At 38.3% G+C, this 12543-nt stretch overlaps 1 protein-coding gene across 5 annotated transcripts in view; it reads left to right on the top strand.

The window, feature by feature from the left end:
* The first annotated feature begins 2022 nt into the window (after positions 1-2022).
* EXOC1 (exocyst complex component 1) overlaps positions 2023-12543 on the top strand; it is a 48395-nt gene continuing 37874 nt past the window's right edge. For 4 of the 5 annotated variants that reach the window (XM_016207431.2, XM_016207415.2, XM_016207424.2 and 1 more), the window contains exons 1-4: positions 2023-2111; positions 6586-6719; positions 7486-7616; positions 10721-10880. In XM_016207431.2, coding sequence (XP_016062917.1) covers positions 6596-6719; positions 7486-7616; positions 10721-10880 — 415 coding nt within the window. In that variant the 5' untranslated portion in view covers positions 2023-2111; positions 6586-6595. Of the gene's footprint in view, positions 2112-2524; positions 2911-6585; positions 6720-7485; positions 7617-10720; positions 10881-12543 lie in introns of those variants that run through there. The other variant, XM_087827318.1, reaches the window with a different exon arrangement.

Genomic DNA, 12543 nt, shown 5'->3' with positions numbered 1-12543 from the left:
ACAAGAACTAGACCCGTGTTCCTCAGTCTCAGCACTAGTGATATTTTGGGCTGGATAATTCTTTGTTGTGGAGGGTTGTCCTGTGTATTATAGTTTGTTTAGCAGCATCCCTGTCATCTAACCACATGCTTGTAGAACTCTCCCAGTAATGAGAATAAAAAGTGTCTCTGGACATTACCAAGTGTCCCCTGGGGGTCAAAATCACCCCTAGCTGAGAATCGCTGAGTGAGTCTAACCCAAGAGGAATTACAGGACTGGCTAACACATATCAGAGGAACTAGGGGAACACGTGTGAGAGCGAATATTTAGAACGTTAACCAGAGGAATCCGGCTATAAGGCTGGACAGGGGTGAACTTATGACGTGGGATCATTTACCTGTAATTCTAGGTTTAATGTTTTGGCAAGAACATTTGGAGTCAGTCGTAATACACAGCCTTGGTATCTCCTTAAAGCATGTTCTAAATGAGATGTTAAAATAATTCTGAATGAACACTGAGACAGAAAGCAAAAGATTCAAGGAAGAAGGAATGTGAGAATGAATTTATTCTGTGAGACTAAAGAGTCACCATTAGAATGCATTTCCCAAAGTAAACTACTGCACATAGCCTTTGTTTCAGCCTCTACTTTTGGGGGGATCCAGGAGGGGAGGGGAAAGAGGAGAATTTAATTTTTGGACACATAAGTCTGAGATGCTTAACAGACATCCAAGTGGAAATGTTGCGGAGGCAACAGATACACAAATCTGGAGTCCAGGGAAGAAGTCCAGGCTGCTGAAATGAACTCACTTTCCAATGCTGAGGAGGGATGTAAACATAAAGGTTAAAAAAAAAAAAGAGGGGAGACAATAGCACATGCAATTGTTACATAGAGAGTTTCCGCAGTAACTGTTTTGGGACCAAGCAGGAAGGAGCTAGGGGTTTTTGTAAAGATAAGACTAGATACAGATTCTGCTCTTAAAAGGGAAGTTACTCAATGAAATTTAAAAGCATTCCGAGTAGCGCTGACTAGAGTATATTGATATCAGTAGCAAACATGTCCCTATTGTTGCTGATTTTTCCACCAAATTGTATCTTTAAACACTGAGACACTGCACAGCTCATTTGTCTCTTTTTCTGTGAATCCATCCCTGACAAAGTGAGTTACCACCTCTTGTGCATTCCCATGGAATTTAGTCTCTTTTTTTCTACCTCTATGGTTGGGTTTACCTTACTAAACTGTAATTTATCCACTTATTTAATTGTCTCCCCAATCAGGGTGTGCCCTATTCTGAGTGGGATCCCTGTCTTTGTATCTCCAGCACCTAACACAGTGCCTGGCACAGAGGTGGCACTGTCGGTCAAATAAGTGAATGCATGCATGAGTGGATCTCTGCAGAACCCCTGCAAAGAACTGCTTTGTGCAGGAGCAAAGAACTCACTCCTTTGAATTCCCAGCACACTTACCTGTCCTGTAACTCATTTTGGTCACTTATTTTGTTTTACTTTATATGCACTTGTGTGTCTATCTTGTTTAGCCCTACCACACCGTGAACTTCTTCAGGCCGGATTCGTGTCTGAATCACCTCTGCACCTCCAGTCAAGTGCCTGGCAGGAAACAGGTGCCAAGACTATGGAGTAAAAGAACCACTTGCCTCGCAACCAGCTGCATTGGCTGTGCCTCTCAAACTTCACTGGGCATGGGCGTCATCTCCTTAACACTCAATCGGATTTCTTCTCAAATAAACTGCGGAAAATATCTGCATAAATAGCATCTCTAAAGAAAGTAACATCAGCGCCAAATCCTCGAGTCCCAAGTCAGTCTCTGAGCCGCAGAGGCCGCGCCACTGCAGTCCCTGCCCCGCCTCTCCCGCGAGAACTTGCCCCGCCCCTCCCTCGAGAACTTGCCCCGCCCCCTCCATGCCCATCGCCGCCTCTCTTTTCCTCTTCCCGGGCCGACTTCCGGCGTGGAGGTTTATCACGTGCCGGGATATGGGAAGTGGTGGCTGAACCGCCCCTTCCGGTTTATCGCTCAGTTGAGGGGCGCGTCTTAGGAGTGGTGGGCGCTCCCGCCCGTCCGCGTCTCGGGTTTGGAGGACGCGCCTCGGCACAGCCGGGCTCAGTCCGGCCTTGCGGTAAGCCTTGGGCCGCGGCTGCCCGGTAGTCCCGGCGGGGGCGGACAGACGAGAGGACTGGCGGGAGCCAGGGTGTGAGGCGGCTCCTCGGTCCCCTGCGCTTTCAGCGCGCGGGGTCAGCGCCTCTCGCTCCGCCGTCGGGCCTCCCTTCCTTTCACCGCCTCTGGGTAGGGCGCAGAGTCTGCTCGGAGCATCCCCTGGCTCCTTGCCCTGGGGCCTGGGAGACCAGTCCCCACACATCTCTTTATGGTTCCGCCCATAGGAACCGTATTTCATTTGGGCAACGACCCCCATCACTTCGCTCTTTGGCGTAGACCGGGCAGGAGGGTATGACAGTTGCCTTCCCCTTCTTTGTCCAAATACACATTTTCTTCTAAATCTCTCAAGTATATTCCCCTGTGTCCGTGCACTGTTTTCTCCTCTGGATGACAATGCTCCACGCGCTGAGGTGTCTTGATAGCCAAGGCGGCCCAGCCCGCACGGAGACTCACTCGGACAAGCTGTTAGCCACACGCTGTCGTGGTCGAACTGAATTTAAGGAAACCAGAACCAACGCAGAGGAAGCAGCGGCTGTCTGCCTGCCTCTGGAACGCGGTCAGACAAGGATTCTTAAATCTGAAAAGTACTTTTAGACGATCTTGACTGATGTATTCACTGTCTTAACAGAAAAGTAGGTTGGAAAGACTGTAGAGCAGGGGTGGGGAACTTCGGCCCTGGGCCGTGCAGGGCCACAAGATCATTTGGTCTGGCCCTGCTGAGGCCTCACCAAAGAGAAGCGGCTCCAGCCATCACATTAGGGGTGAGTTAATTAAATGTTTGACCCAATATGACGGGCTAATTTTTAAGTTGATAATTCTGTGTGGCCTTTGAATGATGTTATAAATAGCCAAACGGCCCTCGGCAGATAAAAGGTTCCCCACCCCTGCTGTAGAGTTAGTCACTTGATCCTTACTTAGAATGTAAATGCCACGGAGGCACTAGTGGCCTTCTCATCATGATCATACTTGCCCTTTTCACTGCTGTCGCCTGGAACAGTACCTTGCATTTAGTATGACATCAGTATTTGCTGAGTGAATGAGGGTCAGGTAGTGCCTTTCATTATGCCTAACTCCTTTATGAGGTATGGGCAGTCTTTTTTTTTTTTTTTTTTTAAACCACTAACCATTTAGTTGGTTGTTGCTTTTAACCAAAGAGGGACTGTGATGTACACGTTGGCCACTAATAGTCATTCATTTGACCAGTTTTTACTATTCAGTTCAGGTTGCCTCAAGAAGTATTTGTTGAGTAACTACTGAGAAAGAACACAGAACTATGCCAGTGTGTGTCTTTCCCTCCCTCCCCCTTCCCCTTCTCTCAAGAAAGTTTTTGAGATCTACAAGCTTCCAATCTCTTGAAGCAATTTGCAGCAAGTGCTTGACTGATCAGTAAATACAGTAAGTGCCATAGCAATTGAGAGGAGACCGTTTGGATTAAGGTCTTTACTGAATCAACTTTATGTAAATCATGAAGTGTAATTAGGGTTTGGATAGATGATATTCTCTGTAGGGAAAAGCACCTAAGCAAAGATTTAAAGACCGGAATAAACAACAGGGCTTGGAGTGGAAGGCTTATGTTTTGGAACACTAGTGAAACGTTGAACAAGAGCATGTTGTGATGAAAGCTGTGCTTTAATATTACTTGTTTGTTGAGGTTTTTGGGGTTGTGGAAGCTTGCAAAGTGATAACCAGATACTGTGCTGTTAAATAAATGTAGTTGATGTGAACCTGGGTCGGTGTGTTGACGGGGAACAAAATAGAAGGATAAATTACGTGTCGATGAGGGGAAGTCAGCGGAATGTGGCAGCAGATTTCGTGTTGACAGTAGAGGAGGGGACTCAAATATGACGGAATTTGAACCTGGACATTGCTCACAGACGTGAGAGTTCTGAAGGGGGAACTAACCTTAGGGTAAGAATAGTTGTCCTGTTATTTGGTAATATCATTTTGGTTAATTTATTAGATGCCTGCTACATCCTTGCCAAGTTGCAGGAATACAAGGATGAGTAAGACTTGGTTCTTGTCTGCAAGGAGCTATTTTTAATGCGGGAGAGAATACAGTGAGCTAGAAAATAATGTTTTAAGTGCTGTGTTAGCACAGTAGAGAGGAAATGTTAGAGAAGTAGAAAGGGAATTAGTGTGTGTGTGTGTGTGTGTGTGTGTGTGTGTGTGACTACACAGATTTTGAGGGGCCGGTTTGACTCTCCCAAGGAGAAAAGCATTCCAGAAAAGGAAATTGCATTAACAAAGCCCAGAGATAGACAAGCAAACTGGCCAGTATCCTGTGTGGCTTGGGGATAGGGTGCAGTAGATCTTTTAGCACAGTGTGTAGGCCCTAGAACATACTAAGGAATTGGTAACAAGGACGTTTTGTAATAGGTGGAAGGGAGGTTAAGATGGGTGAAGATGTAGAGAGAGAGAAAAGAAAACAGTTGGTGAAAATTGTACTTCATGGTGCCTACGTTCTCTGCAGAGTAGATGGCGAAGTCACTTGCAGAGAGGTAGGAGGCTGACACTAGAGTTGGGGGTTGGAAGAGAGAAAGAAGGATTTGCAACAACACTGATGGGGAGTAGGAAGAGGAGTCATCAAAGGAAGTGTTAAGAATTGCTGAGCAACATTGAGTCATTGGATTTAGATATTCATGCAGGGAACAAGGAGGTGTGGCCTTCTTAAGTGCATATGGTAGTACGAGAGAAGTGGAGAAAAATATACTGTTTATGTAGCTTTATAAACAGGGTGAACTGGTCTGCAACAAACAAGAGGAAGATAACTGAAGGGATAGTGTGAGTGTAGGGAAATGGACACTGCTTCCAGGCTAGGTTTGAAAAGAAGCTTGGAGAGATCAGATAGACAAAGCAGGAAGGAGAGCAAGGTAAGAAGATTAGAGGCTGAGATGAGATGAAAGAGGGAATATCCGATTTTTGTGAGAAAGACAATTTTTGAGTTGGAGCAAAGATAAAATTTTCACAGATTGAGTGAAATAGAGGAAATACCTCATTTACAAAAGTGTCATTGTGTTATGAAAATTCATTCTAAGTCATTTATTTAAAACATACTTTCTTCATTTTCCCATAGAAATGGTGTTAGAAGTTAATTTCCTAAGCAAGTTCACGTATATGAAATGCTATATTTGCATTGGAAAATAGTGAGATATATATATACACACATGCTATATTCAAAATATAAGATTGAAAAGATATTTTTAAAAATATTTAACTTAAGCTGATATTTTCAAAAAGATGCTGAATTACATGAGAAGGAGATAAGTGGAAACCTATTTTTTATAGTAGCTTTATTGAGGTAGAATTCAGATACTATAAAATTCACCCTTTTCAAGTGTATAATTCAGTGTTTTTTTAGTATATTCACAGGGTTATACAACTGTCACTACTATAATTCAAGGACATTTTCATCACGCACAAAAGAAACCCCATACCCATTAGCAATTACCCCCCCCATTCCTCTTTCACCCCAGCCCCTGGCAACCACAAATCATTCTGTTGCTATGGATTTGTCTACTCTGGACATTTTATATAAGTAGAATCATAAAATATGCAGTCCTTGGTATCCCTCTTCTTTCACTTAGCATGTTTTCAGGACTTATCAATGTTTTAGCATCTATCCGTACTTTGTTCCTTTTTTTGGTTGTGTAATATTCCACTGTATGGATTACACGTCAGTTTGTTGTATCAGTTCGTGGATATTAGAGTTGTTTCCACTTTTTGGCTATTGTGAATAATACTGCTATGAACATTCATGTACAAGTTTTTGTCTGGACATAAGTTTTCAGTTCTCTTGAGTATATACCTAAGAGTGGAATTGCTGGATCACATGTTAACTCCATATTTAACATTTTGAGGAATCACCACACTGTTTTCCAAAGTGGCTGCACCATTTTACAATCACTAGTATGAGAGTTCCTTTTTCTGCACATCTTTACCAACACTTGGCTTTTTACTTTTACCCATTCTAGTGGGTGTAAAGTGATAGGTATCTCATTGTGGTTTCAATTTACATTTCCCTAATGTTAGTGATGTAGAGACATTTTTTCATGTGCTTATAATCCTTTGCTCAGTTCTTAATTGGGCTGTTTGTCTTTTTACTGTTGAGTTGTAACTGAGTGGTAAGAGGTCTTTATACAAGAAATTTATATTTAGAGATTGAGCATGTGTTTTAAAATTTTTTTCTCAACTCTTTTTTTTTTTGTATTATAATCTTTGGTGAGCACTTCCAAAGACTTTATAGTTTGCTAACTGCTTCTCTAATTTCTTTTCCAACTATACAGCTTTTTATTTTTATGATGTAGTTGTATTAATGCATTAAATCAATCTTCCTATGCTTATTAGCCATAGATAAGGTCATTGTAAATCATAAACAGAACAATGTAAGAGAATGATTTTGAGACTGAGCTTAATATCTATATTCCGATTTTTTTCAGCTGAGTAAAGATGACAGCAATCAAACATGCGTTACAAAGAGACATTTTTACACCAAATGATGAACGCCTGCTGAGTATTGTCAATGTCTGCAAAGCAGGAAAAAAGAAAAAGAACTGTTTTTTATGTGCCACAGGTGGGTATTTAGTAAGAAAAAGTCTTGTTTGCCATTCTTTTATTCCCACGGGGACTTTTCTTCTGTATTCTAAATATTCTCACTATCTCTCTAACTGGAAAAACTGTTGGACCAACAAATTTATTTAAAACATTTTTTTAATTAAGTATTGTGTAGGTACAAAAGAATTCCTATAACATACGGTATGAAGACTAACTATACCGTGATACTTGGGTTTTGACAGACTGCTGACATTTTCAGTCTGGTGGGTTCGAAATAAGATTTCATTGTGGTTTTAAATTGTATTTCCTTAATAATGAGATTGAGCCTCTTTTTACAAATTTATCAGCCATTTAGTTTCCTTGCCTAAGAAATATACCTGCTGGTTAGAGTGTTGTCTGAATATGACAAGGTTGTGGGTTCAATTGCCAGTTGGGGCACTTACAAGAATCAACCAATGAATGCATAAATACGCTTCTTTGTGATCTGTGTCTCCTTCTTGGTGAGGTGTCTGTTGAGGTCTTTGACCCATTTTTTAATCAGATTTTTTTCTTGTTGAGTTTTAAGAGTTTTACTTCTCAAGTACTCTACCTCTGACCCTCTAGTATGATTTAGAATCTTTCATTAGTATTCTGAGCATTCCTCAGTCATAGCATTTGTTATGAAATATTATTCCTTTAGCATTGGGTACAGGCACCTGATAGCTATATTTTAATGAGTGAGTGAATGAAAGAAAAATGAGTAAGTGAATGATATTTCTATTGAAAGTGTGTATTTTATTCAACAGTGACAACTGAACGGCCTGTGCAAGTGAAGGTGGTCAAAGTCAAGAAATCTGATAAAGGAGATTTCTACAAAAGGCAAATTGCGTGGGCTCTTCGAGACCTTGCTGTGGTAGATGCCAAAGATGCTATTAAAGTATGATTTTTTTAGGGTGTTTTTTTTTAACCTGTATTCAAAAAGTGTCTTTCATTTTATAGTGTAGTATTATGTCTTTTAAAATGATCTAATCTTGTTATTTTGTAATCCACTGGTCCATCAACTAACCAAGAATTAGTCTAAACTGTATCACTCAAGCTTTCATTCTCCCACTCCCCACTCTTAGGCTACTGAAAATAGGTACATATGTATGTTTCATTGTTTTTGTTTTTTTTGAGCTACAGTTATGTTTGTGCACAAGACATAAACTAGAGCAAAATAACCTTGACTCTATGCATTTCAGTATTTAAGTCAGGTATACCTAGTATGAAATCCATAAGTTAGTACAGATTTTTAAGTGGTGTATTGTTTGAGTAGTTTTTAAAAAATCATTGTTCCCGTAAAACCTAGTTCAGAAACCACATATAATATAGCAAAGTGCGTCTTTCTTAGTCCTCATGAATTAATATAGAATTGCTAGCTGAGGCAGCCAAGCTGACCTTTTTTTGTTATTGTTAATCCTTACCTGAGGATATTTTTCCCATTGATCTTTAGAGAAAGTGGAAGAGAGGGAGGAGGAAAGAGAGAGAGAGGGAGAGAAAGGAAACATAGATGTGAGAGAGACACATAGATCGGTTGCCTCCTGAACGGGCCAGGGATCAAACCTGCAACCCAGGTATGTGCCCTTGGCCAGGAATCAAACCCAAGACCCTTTAGTTCACGACTAGCACTCTAACCAGTGAGCAAAACCAACCAGGGCCCAAGCTGCCCTTTTGAGGCCATGGTCTGATGTTTGTGGCTCAAGTAAAGGAAATGAGAGTGAGTTAAACACCTTATTTTAAGGAACTTAAAGAGTAAGATATAGGAATACAAATCTTACACTTGTCATTTAAGCCAATTCAAACTCCAAGAAAGGTGAATGAGATCACAACCATGTTAAAGGGCCACCTTTATTCCTGACAATTCGAGGTTTTCCACAGCATTGCCTTTTTCAAAGAAATCAAGTAGAGCTCCTCTGAGTAAGTGCTGCCCCCTCCTCATCTCCCTCCGCAGCCCAGAGGCACCTCCAGAGTGCCAGGGCATGCATAGTACACATCTGCTCATGCTGTCGATGGGGCTAATAGCAAGGCTCATGTCATTACAGGTGCCCTTTGATTTAACTCCTCATGTCTTATACATTTATTAAGAAGGCACAAAGAAGTAAAAACTACCTTTGTAGAGCAATTTGATAACATAAAATTCTGGTTTTACTCTAACCCTGGTACAAACTTGTGAGGAACTAAAAACTAGACAAAATGACAGGCAGTTGAGTCAGGTGCAAAATAATTTTTTAGTGAAGCAAAAACAACTTTAGAAGAGCCCTGTGTATCTGTAGAATTCAGGTTTCTTTCAAATATACAGAATGCCTTTTCTTTAAGTATTTTTGGCAAACTAGGCCTTTGCTTTTATCCCTAAGGAGCACCCAGTTTTTAGAAAAATGTGGAAACAGGGTTTGGCAGGTGCTTTGAGTGTATGTGCTTTGAAAGAATTAAAATGTGATTTTAAAGATACTTTACTAAATTATTTAACAAATAATTTCTGTTACCATGGGGAAGGATCAAGCGTAGAGGCTTTTTTGGTAGGTTTCTGTTTAAGAGAAAACACTTTAAGGGCTATTTAGAAACATAGCTTTATTTAGAAGCCCTTTTTCCTTCAATAGTTTTGTACTTCGTAACCCTGTTGACTTGCATAATTTGCTAACTTGGCTGAATGCTTATTGGAATGCTTTCTCATGGATGACGCCTCATTGCTGACTTGCTTAATGGATTTTTTCTTTTCATTTTATGTAGGCACCTTGATGTGTATATGCTATATATGGATATAAAACATAAAATTTTTATACATAGCCTAACATTAGCAATTTAGTATCACACATTGATTTGTGTGAGTGTTGCCACTGGAGCACTCAGCTTGTTTTATGGCATTATGGGAAATATTCCCAGGGAAGAGACCATTTCCCATCAAGTTTCATATTAGTTGCCAATACTCTTAGATTTTTTTATAAGTAATAATGCAACTATCTATTCATTGTAAGTGTAGGTTTTTAATCTTTCAATGCTCAATTCTGCTTATTGATATATAAATTAAACAAATTAGTAGTTCCATGCTACCATAATATGATTGTGCCACGTACTGGTAAAGTTCTGATCCCGAAATTATCCCAAGTCTTCACAGTATAAGTCTGATATAACTTCCCTTGCTTTTAAGGTCTTTATTTACATTTTGTTCCCCCTAAATAACACTTTAAATTAATTAAATATATTATTAGCCTTCTGTAGAATATTGAGAATGTTTGAGCCTAGATTTTAATTCTTTGATGTGAAGTAAAGTATATGTCCATCTGTGTTCACTTTTTATATTTATGTACTAGTCAAGTTCTACATTCAGGGGACAATTAGCCTGGCATGAAATTATTGCTATAGTGTGGCTCAAGAGACATGTAGAGAGCATAGTGCAATTCCTTCACATCAGTTCAGCTGCTTTTCAACTTTTGAGACACCTTTAATCATTCTATATTTTCAGAATTGAAAACAGTTAGGGGCAGTCTCTGCCTTTTACCAGATTTGTTCTTGAAAACCGCACCAGGATATAGATTGTATTTTTTTCTCATATGGTATAATTAGAAGATATATTCTTTATCAGGAATTAGTGTCAAGTCACAGTTATAAATAATAGTACATCAAAGAAGAGGTATAACTCTAAAACCCCATAAGCAATTTAAAAAGAAAAATTAGTTCCACATCAAAACTAGAGGCCATTGTCATTTACAGATTAGGAAGCTGAGACACAAAGCCTATACTTTTACTCATAGTCTCTGGGGGGATAGGAAGAAAATTACCAAAACTATGTTGTTTTTTATCTTGCTTCTTTTGGGAGGTAAACAACATTTTTGCTCTAAATTGAATTTTCTGAGCCATTCTCTGCAAGTCACTTAGCTGATTTTTAATGGTGATTTCTTTTTCAAGAACAGCTTCAATTTCTTTTTGTTTTATTGAAATGCAGATTTTACAATAATGAAAATGGGATATGATCAAAACAACACCTTGTATATTTTTTTTTTTCAGGAAAATCCTGAATTTGATTTACATTTTGAAAAAGTATATAAATGGGTTGCCAGCAGCACTGCTGAGAAGAATGCATTTATTTCATGCATTTGGAAATTGAATCAGCGCTATCTCCGGAAGAAAATTGATTTTGTCAATGTCAGTTCACAGCTTTTGGAAGGTAACAGTTAAATAAAAATGTAGTAAAATAAAATAAAAGTGTATCTATAACAGAATATATCATTTGACATTATTTAAAGTAAATAGAACACAGTTATCTTTTTTGTAAAGGAATTTAAAAATAATTTTATTGCAGAAATGATTATTCATTATAGAAAATGGTACATTAAATAAATAAAAATTGCATAGATACTCGGAGATAACATTTTGTTAGAATTCTTCTAGTCTTTTCTTCATCCAAATTTAAAATACTCTTTCAAATGAAGAAATTTACATTGTTTTCTAACATACTTTTTTGTATAATGTGTCATGAACATTTTCCATGTTATTAAATTCTTACACAACATTATTTTTAATGGCATCATAGTATTCCATCATATGGGTATGCTGTAATTTATTTAATCATTTATTTTTAATTTTTCAATCTTTGCTTATTTTAAAAAACTCTGAGATGAATACCTTTGTAGCTGTATTTTTGTGCAGAGTGTAGGTGTAGTGATTAAGTACGCAATCCTGGCGGGAGACTGTCTGGGTTCAAATGCTGGCTTTGTCACTTACTAGCTATGTGACTTGAGTTATTCTATGTTTCAGTTTCCCTTATAGCAGAAATAGAGATAATAAAAGTATTTACCCCATAGGATTGTTGTGAGGATTAAATTACTTAATATCTGAACATGATGAGAGCCATGCCAGATATATAGTAAGTACTCAATAAATATGAGCTATAATTATATTATCAGGATAAAAATCCTTAGACTTGAAGTTAATTAAGATAATTTTGATCAGTTATCTCTTCAGAAATGTTACTAGAGATTATTTTATGTTACAAGGCAAAAACTCTGTTGTTAATTATTGAAAATATATGAGATTTTATTCTTTTAAAAACTTCTTTCATCAAGATATAAACATTGTAAGAAAATGGTTCTGTATGCCTTGTAGATGTAATTTCTTTATTTCAAAGCAGTTGAAAGAACAGATTTGTTGCTCCTCTTTATTGAGAAAAAAACTTAGATCTGTCTTAAATTATAAAGAAAACTTAAATTTGGCCTAAGTTGTATATTAACATTTAAAAATAGAAGCTTCTATTCTGTCAGGTGGAAATACCTGAAATTGCCAATATTCAGCCAGTCTGACCTATAAAAATAGCAGTTTCAGATATTTCAAACTATTCCTTTTCTTAGTCACTTGCCTCTGTCTTTTCTTTTTATTGTTTTTATTATTATTATTATTATTATTATTATTATTATTATTATTGGCCATGGATCTTTCTCTCCTTAAATGTAGTATTCTTTCTTATCAGTTATAATTAGTGAGCCTGATAATAGTTTCAGATTTACTGCTTGGAACTGGCAGAGGCAAGTCACACCTGTCAGGCCCTGTGCTCCTCCCCGCAGTGAGGCTGGCCTTGTGTAGGAGCCCTCAGTGTTGACCTCTCACCAAATCAGACCCCAGTGTCTTGGTGACTGAATATGTTGCAGAAATGACCTTCAAAATATTTATGGTAGTTTTTCATGCCTTAAATAGTGGTTTAAATTTTTTTATTGGCTTTTATTTATTTATTTTAATTACAGGGTTGAATATTCTGTTAAGTGAATTTAAAAGCTTGCTGTCCTCTTTTCAAATATTATGTATTTCCAGATGTTATTTATTGCCTAAAATGTATT

Source organism: Miniopterus natalensis, chromosome 1, assembly GCF_054644295.1.
Source record: "Miniopterus natalensis isolate mMinNat1 chromosome 1, mMinNat1.hap1, whole genome shotgun sequence".
Taxonomy (NCBI): Eukaryota; Metazoa; Chordata; class Mammalia; order Chiroptera; family Miniopteridae; genus Miniopterus; species Miniopterus natalensis.
This window is presented reverse-complemented; position numbering and strand designations above follow the sequence as displayed.